Raw genomic sequence first — 17,573 nt, forward strand, 5'->3', positions numbered from 1 at the left:
CATTTACATAGCTGTTTTGAAATATCCTGGACTGTCATTAATGTATGCTAAAGCCCTTAGAAATGTAGCCCTCTGAAGGAACATCACTGTCTTCTACTTTCTTTTTATTAACATGGAGCTTGAGAAGGTTGACCAGACCTTTCCTTCCAAAACATGGAAGGAAATTGATCCTCACTCAGTTTGGGAAGCAAGGAAAATGTCAAGAAAGGAAAGGTCAGTTGTCAATAAAAGTAAGAGAAAATTCAAGAGTTCAATTAATCTTAAAAATCAGGGAGAAAAAAGTATCCAGCTGTCTTGTATTTGGCCATTGAGTGTGTTTCTTATGAGATAAAAAGTTGATTCTCTGTACATAACAACATTATCTAAGACAGACCAGGAATGCACCAATTATAGTGTAAAAAAATAACAAGGAGGAGCCTCAATCTTTTTTACCCTAAGACACACAAACCACCTGCCTCCACTTGTCCATAAGTATAATCTCACTTTTGGGTGAAACTAACATCATACAGCAAAGAAACAGCAAAGCTCCCTAATTAATTCCTAATGCCAGTGTATTTCCAGCTCAAAAATAAAAATCCAATACTTCTAGATTTTGGTAAATACATGTCACAATAAAGTCTCACAGTTTTGCTTTCAATCAATGTTCATCCTTGTCAAAATAGACACAAAATGAGGTTCTACAAACAGCAATGCTGTTCTTTAAAAACTGACCACCAAATTGGCAAATAAATCCAAAGAAATACTGACTGAAGTAACCAAGATCACAAAAGACAACTGGTTTTTTTTTCCCCCCTTTTTCTTTTTATTAATGTAAAGTAGTGATAATTAAAACGTAGTTGAGGACTCTGTGGACTACCGGGTTTCCTTCAGCTGAAAGGGTGCAGCATGATAGCTACAACCTTATTACAAACCACAAGCCAACATGTAATGCCAACACCACCTGAAAGAGATTTAGAACACGGTTTAAGTCATTGCACCAGTAACTCTGAAGCACTCGTGTGTCTGAAAACAACTTTGCAAGTGTAAAAAACCCTTTAAAGTTGTGAGGTGAGCAAGAACAAAACATCTTTTTATATACAAAGTGATGGCAACTAACCCTACACCAGTCCCAAGAAAATCTGAAGACTGTCCAGGGAAGAGTACCAAATAAATGAGTATGAGCTAAAGCACAGCATACAGAACCCACAGCTAAAAACATTTGCTATGTGTCTAACAGGAAATGTCTAAGGTGCTGACACTAAAGGTTTGGCAAGTAACAGCATACTTTGTTAGAATCTAAATTCAAGATTTAAGAGAGGTAAAAAGCAAATTTCCTCTGAAATTCAGATCAGTCTTTTAAAAAGTATTAAATCCGTACTTCACTCTTTTCCCCTTGCTCCCCACAGAGTCGTATCAAGAAAGACCTTTGCTAGTGACCCAGATGCTTTGTGCCACTGCTGCTGAAAAGGGTCCTGCCATTCCAACTAGCAGCACAGAAATCTGTAGTGCTGTGATGGAACAGAGGGTGTGCCCAGGCCATTAACACTTGGCACTTTCCTACTGCAGACTACATAGTACCACAAAAACTACATTTTTGGTGATTTTGGGACTTTTTTTTTTATCACCTAGAACTCACAAGTGATCACTTTAGTGTGATTATCAGCCAGTACAAAAAAAGAAGGCAGACATGGATGTGAACCTTTTTCAATCCCTTCAAATGCCACCTAAATAAGCCTCTTCCAAACACTATTCTCCTACCCTGCATAGAAGCAGAGACTCTTCTCTTGTCCAGGAAGCATGCTGGATACAACCCATTCTCCTGACAGCTATTAAAGACACAACATACAATTCCAACAACATACTTTGGAATTCCTTCTAAGGCAATTAAGACTTAAACCTAACAAAGATTGACCAGCAGCATTTTAGCTTGGAAGTTGATTGTCACACTACATTGCCCTGTTACCACAGAGCCAGCTCACTTTTCACTCAGAAACACCCTGGGATATTGTTTCTACCATAAGTAATATTATAACAAAATATCACCATTTAGTTAAACTGCCCAAAAGAGAAAGGATTTACATAGGTAGAAATGCAACAGAAGTGTGATCTGAAAAGGGGTGGGAGCAGATGAGACAAAATGCCAAGAAAAAGCACACTTACATCATTCTGAAATTACAGTATTACAAAATCTTAGCAATCTGTAGGAAACACCTGTAAGCAATACAGATCTTTGAAGTATTTACCCACTTTTAAAACTAATTCTACTATTTCAGTGCACTCCTTAAGATAAAATATTTCTGATTTGAAATCTTCACCAGGGTCTGTTCAATATAGATAAAGACAAAGCTGCCTTGTTTGAGAAGAAATAAAGACGACCAATAGCCCATTTCATGGCCAGTTAAATAAACAAGAATGGAATACCCGTGAAACAGCTAATGCCATGTCTGAAACTCATCCTTGTGCTAATGGAGGTAAAAGGAAAATACAGAAGCAGTGCTTTTAATCTAGGTTTTCTCTTTATTACCACAGTGTTAGCATCTGCATGGGCTGGGGAAACATATTTTTCCAACGTTCAGTCCTTACCTGCCACCCCAGTAGGAAAAGCTACCAAGCGCTCCAGTGGAGCAAGCCATTTGCTTGGAAGCACTGTAACGGGCTCAGAATAGTACTTCCAAATCAGAGAGATCATCAAAGCAGCCTAGAATAGAAATTTTTATTAGCTTGGATAATAATACACATCAAAGTACACAGCCATCACTACTCTGAAACAATAAATAACAAACTCTAATTAAAGAGAACAGTTCCTTTGTCATTTTACACTGTTCTTAAGCAAGTCAACAATATTTTTTTAATCAGTATGACCTTAAAATTAATACACAATGCTAAAAGGCAGCAATGAGATGCCAGAAAATACTGCTTATTTCTGAGACCCTGGTTCCAATCTAGAATGGAAAAACATAATAGCTAAATTCTGATAACTGTTTTTAGCCATAATCTTTGTCTGCTAGGAATCCAACTCACTTTAACATTAGCCTGAGGACATCTTCACACTGACCACTGTCATCCTGATTAACAGATAATTGTTTGGCATCAAGTCTGAGCTACAAAGACAATCTGATGAGGCACCGTGGGGAAGCGTGTGACAGCTGTAAGTAGAGATTTGAATCCTCAGCAAAAGCATATTTTGTTTTCAAAAACATAAGTAAAAAGCATTTACATGTATTCTTGGGTCTAGTGCCATATATAAACAAACAAACTCTGATTCAAGAGCTAAGACAAACTCCTATCTTGCAATCTCAAAACCAGCAACAGAGCTAAAATGAAACACAGAACTCCTTCCATCCACAACTACCAGACCTTATCAGCAACATCTCTCCCTTCCATTTCAAGAATCTCTTTCAGTTTGGCATGCACTAGAATTGGAATGTCAAACACCTGTGTGACTAATCATCAAACATTAAATGCAGGAGAGAATTGTAACACTTCTGAGGATTTGGTTTAGTAATTTGCAGTCATAATTAAATATTTACTTACTTGTAAGATGTAGAATACAATATTTATAACCCACTTTATTTTGGCTAATTGGGCAGTGCGTGCTTTCACTGTTAAAAAGAAAAAAATTACCCTGTATTATTTATATTAATGAGTTATACTTACATAAAACTAAGCACTTATTAATATTTCACTCTTCAAATAAAGACATTACACTATTTAAAAACCTCTTTTCAAATGACTCATAGCTATATTGAAAGCATCCTTCTACAAGAGAGTGCTAGGCTCCTATCACACTTCAGTTCCTTGTGAACTCTACTCAGAAAACTTGCAAAATACTGATATCCCAGACAGAAATTTCACACAGAATCAAGAACACTATTCCCAAACAAGAACAGTCACTGTGGTTACTGATTTAGACAAAGCATAAAGTAAATTTTTCCCTCTTCTAAAAGGAGAGAATGATGGCTTTAGCAGATGCACTTTTTGCCTTATTTAGGAACACAGTTAAGACTATTCTTTCACTGAATGAATTGTGGTCAGGTTCAGTATCAAAACTTCTCATGCCAGTTTTCCTTGTTGCAGTATCTCAGACCAATATAAAGAAGGCCCGTGAAGACAGCCTATGTTCCAACATAACAGTGGCCTAAGTTGTCTAAAACAACGTTATTAGTTGCCAAGTAAACTACTCAAATACAGTTTAATTGAAATTATTAAGAATGATACTACTAAAAACAATCAATTGAAATTATTGCGTTAAGAATTATACTACTAAAAGCAATCTAAACCTGCTAATCGTAAATATTTTCCCTTCTCCAAGCAAGGAGCCTATAAACATGCACCCAAATGAGTGCAGTCTCCTATACTATTAGGATCAGTTAGTAAGTTTGGGCAAAGACAGGAGCAAAAGCACTGGTGCCAAAGGTTTACGTGTACTTTCTACCATAAGACGATAGATACTACTATAAAATCCAAATTGAGGCAAAGCATTACAGCTTTATGGCAAAAGCTGCTACATAAGATCAGACAGGATAGCAAAATGACACAAAAGATCTCATCTGCTACCTTATAGGCCAACACTTGCTGTCTAGCATTTTGTAATACACCAACCAAATAGCCCCAAACGAGCAATGCATCCTTTTGCAGCAAGGATACACAGCAGAGGACTTCCTCAACTTACTAAAAACATGATTCAGAGATAAGAATCACTGAGAAAGAATAAATAATTACACACTGAAGCCCAGGAAATTCCTCCTTTTTTTTTTTTTAATCTAAATCACTCTCTTATCAGTGTGTGCAGAACAATGCACAACTGAAAGACAAGTAAGCTCTTAGAAAAGTTTTAATAAGAAAGAGAAAGACAGAAACACACACACACACACAAAGTAGATAAAAGGGAGAAGAAAATAGTTGATGGAGAAATATACTTAAAATTGAAAGCCCTCCTTGCAAGATGTTTTTCAGAACCCAGAAGAGGGAATAAACATTGAATGCACTCTACCGTGAGTTTTAAGCTTGTCAGTCATTTTGTTAATCTTTCTTTCCAGGCGGGCATATCTAGCAAACTCATCCATCATACTAATGGTTGAGAGTTCTTGCTTCATAGTCTGAATTTCAGCTCTCATTTGGGATTCCTGCTCTGCATCCTTTTGTAACAATCTGGATATCTAAGAAGTAAAGAAATAGTATCAGTTATTTATCCAGAAATTCACAGACTTTATTTTCCATACGTATGAAGTATGACCTCCTGCTTCCACACTCAAAACCCTCCCATTAAAAAAGGTCCTTTCATTAAGGCACATGAAAACCTTGGCCTTAACATCTGCAACATGCTCTAAAAGTCGAAGAATTTTTACCCTCACTGTGACTGAAACAAACCGAAGAGGGTTTTAGCCTCCCTGCAGGGCAGCAATGGTCAGCTTTACTAACTATGGTTAACAGCCTTAGCCTTCTCCGCTTTTGCTTTCATTTCCTCACTCTCAGTGATGCTGCCTTCTGAGACCTTTCAAACCTCCCAAGCGCTGCCTACTGCCGCATCCTGGGTCGATCTGCTGTCCTCCCTCCTCGCAGTTCTAATCATGCACTGCTTGGGTGACAGGAGAGGAAGGAACAAGGAAACACCCCTTCTTATCGCTGCTCTTTCCAGTTCCAGCAAGGCCCCGTACTTTGCGATTTCCAGCATTAGCAGCTTTAGCAAGGGTCTAAACTAACACAGAAAGTTTTATTCACTGACGTCCAATTTTAGACATCACCAATGAAGTACAACTCACCAGCCAGGAATCACTCCTCTAGAGCCTAGTCCAGGCTGTTAAGAAATACATGAAATGCCACACTGGCCGAGAGCTGGTGACCCCTCTAAGGGTAGTAACTTAGCCCTGCCTCAAAACCACCAAAACAAATTTGCATTAGTTGTTTTTCTTACAACTCACGCATGCATTTAAATGTGGTTTTCTTACAACAACTTATTGGTTTCTTGGCTACAATTATTTCTTCCCGACAGAGACATAAAGAGGTGTGTTAGGAAACATTTTCTTCCCTTCATTTTTTCCTTTCATGAGGAACCACCTGTGTTTAAGCTCATCAATTCCTTCTACCACAGAAATGAAAATATAAAGAACATAAAATCTTCTTCTTGCTGTTCCTTAGCAGATCTTTCTAGCTTTCCCCCCCCCACAAATAGTGTCAGTACTGCAATCAATAAGAACATTACACTATTGTTGTGAACTGCAGCAGAACACTGAGCAGAGATTTTCACTTATCTACAGTCACATAGAATTCACCTTTCCAAATTGCTAAGAGTAATTTATATTTTAAAAGATTTTTATCCATTATCAAGCAGTGCACACTGATCTGTGTGGCAGTGAAGTTGTTCAGATGGAAGGCAGGCGTTGTAGCATGTCTCTCACACGTGAGCTTCCTTGGCAGACACAGGGTTTACTATTTCATTATTCTGTTATCTGTGTTTTCACAGAAATATTTCACATCAGAGCTGTGGGCATCCTGATTAATAACTCTAACATAAGGTTTACTCCTATGATGCCCAACATTTTAATCTCTATACCCACTGACCTCCCTTCTCAACAACGATGATGGCTGTTGAAAACATGGAAGACTGAGCAGAGCTCTCCTTTATTCTTCTGCAGTATCCCCAAGTGCAGTAACCTCAGGAGCATCATCAAGAACAGTGGTAACTCATTACTCAGAACTCTGCATCAAAGACGTTCTTAATCGAGGCTGCTGGAGGCACCCACTGTCACTGTTGGGTTTCACGAAGTCCAGTTCTTCCCACCCTCAGCCTCTCAAGCTTTTCTTCGAAAGCAAGGCGCAGGAACAGGCCCTGCTAGTAACAGCAAGGGATGCGTTACGGGTACAGCGGGACACGGGGAACCCCCTGAATGCGGCACCGCTCTACCTCCACTGCCCCGCTTCACCTCATCTCTCAGCTGCCAGGGGGGCGTGACGCCACCTCTGCAAACACTGGGTGCGGCGAAAGCGCCCCCCTGCCTCGCCGCCTCACCCCCTCCTCAAACACCCAAGCGCCCAGCTTGCCCACCACACTTTGTCTCAGAGTCTAGGTAGGAAAACCTGGGCTAGACCAGGCCCTCAACTACCCAGGAAAATGCGAGAATGGCAAAGGGCGCTCGACCGCAGCCACGACACACTACCAGCCACTGTCGCCCCCCTCCCCGGGCTGGCAGGGGGGCGTGTCTGGCGCAGTGACGTCACTTACAATGGAGGAACAGGAGGGTAGCAGTATCTTGAGAGCATTGCAGAGGAAGACCGAGCTCAGCACCAGCAGCCAGGCGCCGCTCTCCGCCATGCCGCGCGGCTACGCCCCCTCTCGCCCGTCCCTCTTCGGCACTCCCGCGCGGCTAGCACCACGTCGGGGCGGCGACCCCTCACGCGTGAGGAGGCAGGAGGGCGGGCGGGGGCCCGCCTGAGGGAAACCGGGGACAGGTGCGGCCATGTGACGGCGGCTGACCAATCAAGAGGCCGCCACCTCCCCTTCCCCTTGCTGGGGGAGGCGATGGTTAGGTGAGAGGTCCCGCCTCGCGCGAGACGGGGTGCCAGTGCGCGCGCGCGCAGTGGGGCAGCTGGCGACGGCGGGTCCCGCCTCGCGGTGGCGCCCCTCAGGCGGGCGGGGCCGGCGGCCGCCGGAGAACGGGGAGCGTCCCCCTGCCATCGCCCCCTCCCACTACCACCCCCCCACCCCCCTCCAATCCGGCTGGATCCTGTTGCGGTGCCGCTGGCGCTGCTGGGATGAGGGGGGGGTGTGGGGGGGGGGGGCGGTTATCCTACGCAGTGAGGCTGGCTAGCAGGCAGCCGCTCGCCGTGAGGCACCCAGCGCACACAGCAGTCGGGTGAAAAGCCGCCGCAGCACCTGGGATCGCGGCCGAGAGCCGCCGCCGCACAACTTCGCCATGCCGAAGAGAAAGGTGAAGCGAATGGGAGAGAGCAGAGCTCCCGATGGGCAATCGCACTACCCGCGGCGGCCCCGCGCCACCACCGCAGGGGAGGTTGAGGGAAAGAGGGCGGTCGACCGCGCTGGGATTGGAATTCGGAGGGAAGCGGACGCTCCGCGGACACTGGTGGCCGCGGCCGAGAAGGCTGGCTGGGGCCGGCATCTTTTTGTCAACCATCTCCGTATTGCCTGACGGGGAGCCTGCTAGGGGATGGGGGGAGCGGGCACGGGCAGACGGCGGTGGTGTCGTCTGGAAGGTTCCGTGAGGTCTCGCCGGACGCTTCGCCTCCAGGGCTCTAAATCCGAATGCAGCGGCGGCGGCGGGAAGGGGCGGGCGGGGGGACGGGCGAGCGACGGCGTCACGTGTCTGCCCTTCCTCCTTCCCGCCCCGACGCGACTCCAGGCGCCTGCGCCGCCTGACGCGCGCTGTTTGTGTTGGCAGGTGACGGTAGCGGACGGGGAGGCCCCAGAGGAGGTAAGTGACAAGGGCAGGGCGGCGGCGAGCCATCTGGGGCCCGCCTTTGGCCGATCCTGGCATGCCCGCCCGTTCGATGACGCCGTTTCTCTCTCTTTTCCCTGTCTAGCCGAAGAGGCGATCGGCGCGACTGTCCGCTGTAAGTAGAGTTGTGAGAGGAGGGGTCTTCTGCTGAACGAGGCGGGAAGGGGGGGTCATCCTGCATCAAAAAGTGAATTATCCAGGCTAAATCTCTCTCCATTGTTTGTTCTTTTTTCTTAGAAACCTGCTCCTGCCAAAGCAGAGCCGAAACAAAAAAAAATAGCGGCAAAGGTGAGAGTCACTGGCAGGAGGGGAGGGAGACGAGGTGGTCGAGTTCGTTTGTAAATGCCTGCTTGCAGCCCATTTTGTATATTCAATCCACGGTGTCACAACGTTTTACTCAAGGAACTCTTGCATAGGTGAAGTGTCCATTTCAGATGCTTCTGCCTGCTGTAAATACTTCTGCAGGTGCATTCCACCACTGAGTAGATCTTTAAGCATTCAAATCATTGTGTACGAAGTGAGGATGCTGATTTGTAGGTGTTAGACGGTGGTTTGGTACTGACCAGAACTACCTTGAATGTTGAAGCAGCTGTACATAAGACTGTATTTTATCATTGTAACAAAGATGGTACAATACAACAACTTAATGCAGTGTGTTAGGACAGGAAAAAATACTTGAATTAATTTGGACAGCCATTGAGAAAGGTCTGAGTTTCTCTTTGTACAGAGTAGCTTTCAGGTCTTTCTATGTATAAGTAAGCATTTAGTATTATCTTTGGTTTTTCACTATACATTTCACAGTGACAATAATTGAGGTGTAAAAGTCTTTGTTTCTTGGGAGAAACAAAAGGGGCTGTGTACCTGTTGACTTGTCGGTATATGTATTTTTAAGTGTTCCTTTTTGCTATAAACTTGTTAATGCTAGATTAAGAGCATTACAAATACAGTAGTCTAGAACTTTACAGACTTCTTGATGTTTCCATTTATTAATCTAACTAAACATTTACTTACCAGTAATGCACTTCCATTCAAATGGTTTTCAGTATCAGTGCATTCTCATTCTCAGAGCTGTAAACCTACACAATTTGTGGAAACTTTCCAATTCTATTTCAGTTGTGATTCTCTTTTTGTAGTGTCTTTGATCCATCTAATTCTTCATGATGCTAATTGATGCTGACTGACACACGTGATGCAGTCTTGCTTCCTGAAACTGCATTAGAGAAAGAAACATTTCGACAATGCATAGCTAGGAACATAGTCCTGTGAACCAAGTACATCACAAAGAAGCATCATCTTAGAATATTAAGTCTTGCATAAGGCCCCCATGGAATGCTGCTGTAATGTGAATATGTGAACAGTTGGATTGGTTTTTTAATTGCTACTGCTATTGGTAATTCAAATAAATGTGTAACTTGTTTTACATTCAGTCCTCTCTGTTGTAAAACTTAAGACTGTCACTACAATATTTTGTCATTAGGAAACTTTCTCATTGTTAATGTAAAAATGCCTTTTGTTCTGACTGCATTTTACTTCTCCAGCTTCAGTATTGTCTCATTTTACCATTCTCTGGACTTTCTTTAAGTAGGTTGCAGAAGTATTTCACTTTTACATGCCAGTGTTTTTTCTGTATTTGATCCACCAAAGGATGGGGTTTGTAACGTTTTAAACTTTTCTGACAGTGTTATTTCTGTTTGGGAGAAGTTTGTTTGTTGTGGAGTTACTCAGTGGGGCTTTTAAAAATAAATATTGGTGAAGAAAAATAAGTTGTCGACAATCAGAACACAGAAGTCTACGTGTTGTGAAATTCTCTGTTACCTGAACATGTAATAACAGAGTTTAGCCTTTATAAGAAAAGGGATTTTTTTTTCCCGTTAGCATGCTTCAACTATTTACTCTGTGCTTTTGAGGAGTGAAAAACTGTTTTCTTCTAGAATAAGAGCAAAGAAGCTGTGAAGTTCATGCACATTGGTTATTTAGTTACATGGCACAGTATGCTACAGCATTGGGTTTCTTAAAATTCTATTAATTTTGTTTTTGAATCTTGCTTTTCTTGTGTGAGCAATGTGATTTACTGTGTGTTTGTATCCAGTGGTTTAAAACACTTAAATTTTGCTTAATAGTTGCAGTTGGGTGACAAAAGTGTACTGTCATGAGAACACTGTTCATGTGAGCATTCATGCAGAACAAGAAGTGTATTTAGATAGTTATTAAGAAGTTGCATGTGTGAAGTAAGGAAGTGACATGGTTTTTCTAAGGAAGAAAGCTCAGAGTGAAGATACTATGTATGGTACTTGTAACCAAAAGAGTTCTAGATACACATGTCTACAATACCTAAGATATGCACAAATGAGAACTTTATTTCTTTGAGTAAGTTTTAGATCAGAGACTACTCAGGACATAATTTGAAGAACATGTTTATGAAATACATACATGATTTTTAATGAGATCAGACACATTTTAAGGTAGGTCAGTGTAGTGGTCCTCTGCTTAGAGATGTATGGTGTAAATGTATTGTGTTCTTTTGCTGTTTACATTGTACCTGCTGAGAAAAAGTGTTTGTCGTTTATTGAATATTTTTGTCAGTATCATCATGTCTGACAGAGGATGCCAAAACCAATGTATTTATGTAATTCTGAATTGATAGAACTGTTTCTGTAAGTAGTGGGATCAGCTGGAGGACAGGCAGACTTTTTAGTGTTTGGTTGCTGTAAGGAATGTCTGGAAGGATGTATTGAATATTTTTATGAAAGTAGCTCATGAACAAATACTTATTCCATACATATTTAAAAACAATTATAGGTACAGAGCATGTGACTGAGATACTAAGGAGCACTGAACATGATACTTTTCTGTGATGCATTTATTTAGGTTAGGGTACTGAATTTCCCACCTATCAGTATTACTAAGAGGAAAAAGATGGCTTGAAGTTCTTTGTATTTACAAAGTGAAAGGACTGCATTACTACTTTTTTTTGCCCCACTAAGTTGAAACATGTAATACAAATTGCTCTGTCTGACCACTGGAACCTATTATCTTCTCATTGCAGTTTGGTTCTCGCTTTACTGGCTATCTGAAACTCATTGTTCGTTTATATAATAGTTCGGAAAACTTTTTTGGCAGCTGAACTACGTTTTGGCTCACTGGTGGTTGATAGCAGCTCTTGCTGTTCAGCAAGTCTTGGTTTTGTGTTGTTTTTCTTATTTTTAGAGTTTATCTAGTAGGTCACAGGAATTTACTTACCGGAAATGTACTTCATTGTAGGATAAATCTGAGGACAAGAAAGCTCCATCAAAAGGGAGAAAGGGGCCTAAAGGAAAACAGACAGAAGAGACAAACCAAGAACAGACAAAGGACAACTTGCCTGCAGAAAATGGGGAGGCTAAAACTGAGGAGGTAAAGTTGTCTGTATTCACTGGTGCAGAAGAGCTAGATAACTCACTGCACTATATCACAAATGTACACAGTTCTTAGAGTAGAATCTCTCAAAAGAAAGATGTAAGTTATTGAAACATTAGTAACTATACCTGGAAAATTCAAGTTGCCCCCAAAACAGTTGAATTGATGCAATAACAGTCCTGAAATAAGGAAAAAGGTGAGACTTCTATCAAAGTTGTGATACAGCATGGGGCTGTTTTCTTTGTGATCTTGTCAAAATCCATACAAAATGCATGGAGGGGGTATTGTGCTAGGAGGGTTGGGAGGATCAAGGGGGTCTGTCTTTGGAACTTTGGTCTGGATTTTAGTTTACTGTTGCTGGCAGAGAGGTTACTTCATGCTATAAACGTTTTTTGACAAGTGCAGTATTAATTTTCCTGGGACTGGAGCAGTTTTCACTGAAAAGCCAAAGTTGAAATGATTTAACCAAAGATGAGATAACATTTATAGAAGTCACAGATACAGACACTGCAGATAGAAGGAACAAGTTGGTTCAGGGATGGAAGAGAGTGCAAGATGGATGTCGTTGCTGAAGAAACGAACATGCCAGATCAGTCATGGCTGTAATACGGTGTTAAAATGGCCACGTTGCTGGAGATTTTTGAGTCACTAATCACCTTAACTCCACACTGTATTCTTTTTCTGGAATGTGGACATAATTCAGTTTTAAATTTAGGACAAGATCTGTAGGGAGAGAAGCAGTGCCTCTTAATAAGGCAACTTAACAGCTAGACAAAACACAAGTTTTCAGGTGGTAACAGGCTTAGAATTAGTCTCTGGTTTCTGCAATATTGTTCATCTCATTTTAATTAGTTCAGTGGAGTTTGCAGATCACGTAGGTGATTTTTTTTTTTTTTATTTAAATAATTCATGCTTCCTGTTTACTTGGATTGAGAATTAGGGGGTTTTTAAAGATAGAAAAAGGTGTGTCTGAATTCTGTCGCACTGATCTATTAGTATGCAGATAGGCCTTCCAAGTAGAGGAAAGAGAGTATTTTAGTTTTAGGAAAATGATGGGTTTTGGTGCATGAGGAAGGTACAGCATGATACTTTGGGATAACAGGTGTTCATTTGCAAGCTTACAATGTGCTCTTTGTGACAAAATTCTAGGAATCCTTTACCTTGCTTAACATTCTGTGTAGCTCTGGCTCTGTATTACTATTGTATAATTTGGTCTTTTAATTTGTGCTTGTAGTATTTCAGCAATACCAGCAATAGTTAAATGTGGCAGTATTTCTCAACTGAGATCTGTTTAATACACTAGTGTAGAGATGATGTAAATTTACAAGGAATGGATAATGACTTGCAGGTCTCATCAGCCAAAGCTGCAGGTTTAATAGAATACCTAAGTCTAGAAGAGGCAGAGATGTATAGTCTGCCCTGTTGGACGTTACTGTTTTTCAGTCAGGACAATAGGGTCACCAGTGCTGTTGTTAATCCACAACCTGGTGACAGGCCAGTGATAACTTCTGGTGGTAGTCAAAGAGAATGGGAATGGAAATAGCTTCCATGCTTCATCCTTCAAAAGCTTCCCCCAGGTGGCAGTAAAGACTAGAAGGGATGTTAGGGTTCCTTTGCAGGTACTGCTGTGATTAAACTATTTATCCTGCTGGTGACGCTGCAAAACTTTTGGAATAATTAAATACAATTCTTATGTTCATACATGTTACAGTGCTTTTTTTTAATCTACATTACAAGTGCAGTGAGTTTTCTGATCTGAACCGAGTTGTAATTTTAATCAATGAAGTTTGTATGAACTTGTTGGGAAGTTGAGGCACAGCATATAGAGACTTGTCTTGAAAACAGCTGCTCTACAGTTCAGCTTCACTGAATGTGTTTTTGCAAAGTTATGTTTAATGCAATACTGTTTTGAAATCTTCATTACTTTAAAACATGACAGGATTTCAGAATATTATTAACTGTCCTGCACTGAAATTTAAATGCATGAAGTGTATCTATTAGTGGCTTTCCTAAACACCCTGTATGCACAGGTCTCAGATTAGTAGATTAGAGCAACTCACCTTTTCCTGTCGCAGACAGTAATTATTGAAATGGGCTTTGTTAAAATCCTTGCAGTGTGTATTGAGTAGTAACAATAGCAACATTCTGAAATTCATGCTGAGGCATCTGAGGAGACAGAAGCGTTTTCAAGACAGTTGGTCAGTTGGTATCCAAGAGAAACAAGCAGATTATGACACCAGTTTATTAAGACTGTAAATCATGGTATGTAGAAACAAGTCCTAGTTGTTGTGTATATCGGGTTACCTAACTTGTGCATTAAAAGTACTACAAACTAAGAAGCTGAGTCACTTAGAAACTTCCTGCACTGAAGTGTTCTGATTTTTGTCTTCTTTTCAGACCCCAGCATCTGATGCAGCAGTAGAGAAAGAAGCAAAGCCTGAGTAACATCTGGTACTAAGTCTTTAATTGGTGGTCCTTATACCTTTCTTCTTGTACAATTCAGAGGAATATTTTTATCAACTATTTTGTAAATGCAAGTTTTTTAGTAGTTCTAGAAAACACATTTTTAAAAAGGAGAGAATCGCAACTCAACCCATTTTTTTACATATTTAGATAAGTGTAAATGCTTTTTTTAAGTGGTAAAATCATGTACTGGTTGTCTGTTTTCTATGAAACCAGAAATTAATGGCATGTTACATTAAGGAGAGGATGGCTCTGAAGCCTTGACTAGGCTTCAGATTCCACAGACTGTGAGGGACAGTTTTTGTATCCTATTAAATTAAGCATAACACAGATTTGACTTTGGAATTCACAATGATATGTTGAGAATGTCTTAACATTTTGGTTATTTATCTATGGCTGTACCATCAGTAGAAATGCTTATCTAATAAAACTGCTCCCTAGTGTTGGATTTGTTGCTGAGTGACCTATATCTGTGACAAAGTTAATTTTGGTAGTTGCAGCTTTATTTTTTCCAACAACTTTGTAGCTGTGATGCAAAAAAGATAGACTGAAAGTTTCCAGTCTAAATACTGACTAAGTAAGAGTTTCTGCTTGGCAGGCGTAACTTGTTATGTCAGTATTTGAGACACTGGAACTTCACGTCCAATTTTAAAGGACATCTTGTCTATAAAAATGAAATTAAAAATATTTGAAATGGTCTTAGGAAAAAAACCCTAGAATTACAGTTTTTAGAATAAAAAAAAGTGAATAAAAACAACTGTAAAATTGTTCATAGTGTCTGTGATCACCAAATAAATCTTGATTATGAAAGGATGTTTCTGTAGCTTCTGCATTGAGTATGACAACTTGCAGTGGTGTAGTTCTTGATTCTTAAACATGTTCATAACGTTGTTAAAAATGTACTTAGCAAGAGATAGGTGGTAATGCACGGAGTGAGCAGCAAGTAGAAAACTAGTTGCAGTCTTAATCTGGACTTCCAGTTTGAAAGATGATAGCCTAGTGCTGCTGCTTGTTACCTTAACAACAAAAAAGTCAATATATCAGTAAGCATCAGATGTTCTCATCTTTTTGTTACCTAAGAGTCTGCATATGTAGACTCTTGTATAAAGAAGTGCTTTAAAGAAGATGCACAAAGCAGTCCTCTTCAATGGTAACTGATCAGATGGTGTTGCTGTTGTGTTGGAACCTTATTGGAATTTCCCCAAATACTGTCTTAAAATCAATGACACTTCAGATGTCTGGGGAGAGATGAACCTACGCTGTGAATCTGCCCAGGTAGCTCAGCCTGTGCAATGGAACCTATAGAGGATGAACTGTGGAAGAGCCTGGGCAGGAACAGGGAGAGAAGCAGCCGAAAACTTCCCTGTTGCTGATGATGAGCAACTGTAAGGTGAGCTCACCACGCTGTGACCAGATGCAGATGCAGGGTGCAGATTTACAGACAGTTGTTTCAAGTAAAACATACTTGTGCACAGAGATAATTCATGTAGCACAAACCTGTCCTGTTCTTCCTTGCTATATTAATGAAAATTAGATCAATCTTGTTTAAGATTTAACAGCCTTTCATCAGAAGTGAGGCATGTTAAGTGTATATTACTTAAGCTTAAAAGAAACACTTAAATCTAGTACAGCATTACTTCATCTCTCCCAGAGTGCAGCATCGTTTTGGATTGTTGGCTATTTTTCCATTTCATGATGTTTTGCTGAATTGCAGCAGGTAGTAGCATGGTTTTATCTTACCAGTTTATTTGATGCCAGTCAGCTGTCAACCTTGGTGTGGGAGGACTCAAGACCAAAAAGTAACATTTGTTATTTTTTTCCTACTTCACTGAGAACTTGTTTATGATCTGAAGTAACACCTGCAAGTACCGTATCTACTTCCTGTATGTTTCTGGTATGTTTTGGAAATTGTCATAGTTACTTTTAACACTTCAGTTTCACCTCTCATTTTCTTAAACAATGCTTTCATTTGAGAAAGCATTTTACTATTTTTACTTCTTCCATATTTAAGTAATGTTTAGCTTACTGTAGGATGTCCTCCAACACTGAAGCACAGTAAGCTTCTGGTCTATTTCCACCACAGCAACATTCCCAGCAGAGCACATCTGGCTTTGACAACAGCTTTGGCTTCAAGTTCTTGGATATTCTGAAGCTGTAAATGTATACCACTTTTTCTAACTCCCTGCTGTTCCCCCCCAAATCCCCTCTAGTTACCTTATTTATTGGTTTAACTTGGTAGCAGTATGACATTAGCTACATGACATTCTTTCTGGATTTAGCAAGTCAAAGCCACCAGTTAAATGACTAATAAACTTGCAGGTAAATAGCCCAAAATAGCCTTTCTTACCTCATTTTATTGATTGCCCATATTCTGTGTGTTTTGAGTCTCCAGTATTGAGATCCTGTTGACTTTCAACATCATCTCTAATATTATCCACTGTTTATTTTACAGTAACTGCTCCCTAATATTTACTGTTGGGGACAAAGACTTACTTATTACAGAATTGAAAGGACTCGGTAAGGGTAAATCAGTGGCAAATTCTCTTACAGGACGGGAATTTTCATGCTGGAAGAAGGAAAGGACAAAGGTAGTTGCATCAGGAGCCCTAGATCAGCTTTGAGCAGGACACAGCAAGCTTGAAGTGAAGGACGAAAGAGGCTTATGCCTATTTAATAAGTAGGTGAATCAGCTGTGAATTTTGATTGATTCTGCTGTAGACATTGCCTTTCTCCACAAAGCATGAAATGGTGACATGTAACCATAAAAACCCTACCAATTTGTCTACTGGGAAAATGAGGAATTATGTGTATTTGCACTAGATGTTAATTCCACCTGTGCCGAAGTGGGAGTGGAGGGCATTTAAACTTGATTGACAAGAATTTCCATGGGCGTGATAGAGAAAAATCATTCTTACCTGTACAACACCAGATATATTTGCTCTGTGCAGCTAAGGAATGGAGTAACAGCTAATAGAGACTTGCATACAGCACTACAGGAATGCACACATAACAGAATTTCAAAATATGAAGAGAACAAAGCATGTTTCTCTGAAGTTAACTCATTCATATTTGTATGCTGCTGCTAGTGGTCCTGCCTAAGAGAGTGCTGTTTCATACAAGTTCATGCTGCAGCTTTGTGGAATTAATTTTGTAGCATCAACTGTTATCACAGCTCTTCAAAACATCAACACCTCCAGGATGCTAAAGTGCATCTGTGCTTAGCTAATGAATGCTGATTTGTTTGGCAGTGAAATCTACAGGAACACAGGTGGCCTTCAGGAA

At 40.7% G+C, this 17,573-nt stretch overlaps 2 protein-coding genes across 2 annotated transcripts; one reads left to right on the plus strand and one right to left on the minus strand.

The window, feature by feature from the left end:
• On the minus strand, positions 1-7,389 carry GET1 (guided entry of tail-anchored proteins factor 1). The gene is made up of 5 exons (XM_054165872.1): positions 7,202-7,389; positions 4,973-5,138; positions 3,514-3,581; positions 2,563-2,677; positions 1-940 (listed from the first exon to the last, which is right to left on the minus strand). Exons 1-5 carry the CDS (start codon positions 7,289-7,291, stop codon positions 867-869), a joined length of 513 nt encoding a protein of 170 aa, XP_054021847.1. The 5' UTR covers positions 7,292-7,389; the 3' UTR covers positions 1-866.
• A 215-nt stretch (positions 7,390-7,604) lies between these two features.
• On the plus strand, positions 7,605-17,295 carry HMGN1 (high mobility group nucleosome binding domain 1). Its single transcript, XM_054165914.1, has 6 exons — positions 7,605-7,907; positions 8,376-8,408; positions 8,518-8,547; positions 8,670-8,720; positions 11,694-11,825; positions 14,226-17,295. The coding sequence occupies exons 1-6, from the start codon at positions 7,893-7,895 to the stop codon at positions 14,271-14,273; spliced, it is 309 nt and encodes a 102-aa protein (XP_054021889.1). The 5' UTR covers positions 7,605-7,892; the 3' UTR covers positions 14,274-17,295.
• The last annotated feature ends 278 nt before the right edge of the window (positions 17,296-17,573 follow it).

The sequence above is a fragment of the Dryobates pubescens genome, chromosome 12, assembly GCF_014839835.1.
Source record: "Dryobates pubescens isolate bDryPub1 chromosome 12, bDryPub1.pri, whole genome shotgun sequence".
NCBI classification, from domain to species: domain Eukaryota; kingdom Metazoa; phylum Chordata; class Aves; order Piciformes; family Picidae; genus Dryobates; species Dryobates pubescens.

What these genes read in the sequence shown, in the direction of transcription:
- GET1 (XM_054165872.1), bottom strand. Translation starts at nt 7,291, where the DNA reads ATGGCGGAGAGCGGCGCCTGGCTGCTGGTGCTGAGCTCGGTCTTCCTC. An exon ending in TTGTATTCTACATCTTACAA is followed by an intron (nt 2,678 to 3,513) that starts GTAAGTAAATAT and finishes TTTCTATTCTAG; the next exon opens with GCTGCTTTGATGATCTCTCT. An exon ending in TTTTCCTACTGGGGTGGCAG is followed by an intron (nt 941 to 2,562) that starts GTAAGGACTGAA and finishes AATCTCTTTCAG; the next exon opens with GTGGTGTTGGCATTACATGT.
- HMGN1 (XM_054165914.1), top strand. An exon ending in ACGGGGAGGCCCCAGAGGAG is followed by an intron (nt 8,409 to 8,517) that starts GTAAGTGACAAG and finishes TTCCCTGTCTAG; the next exon opens with CCGAAGAGGCGATCGGCGCG. An exon ending in AAAAAAAAATAGCGGCAAAG is followed by an intron (nt 8,721 to 11,693) that starts GTGAGAGTCACT and finishes ACTTCATTGTAG; the next exon opens with GATAAATCTGAGGACAAGAA.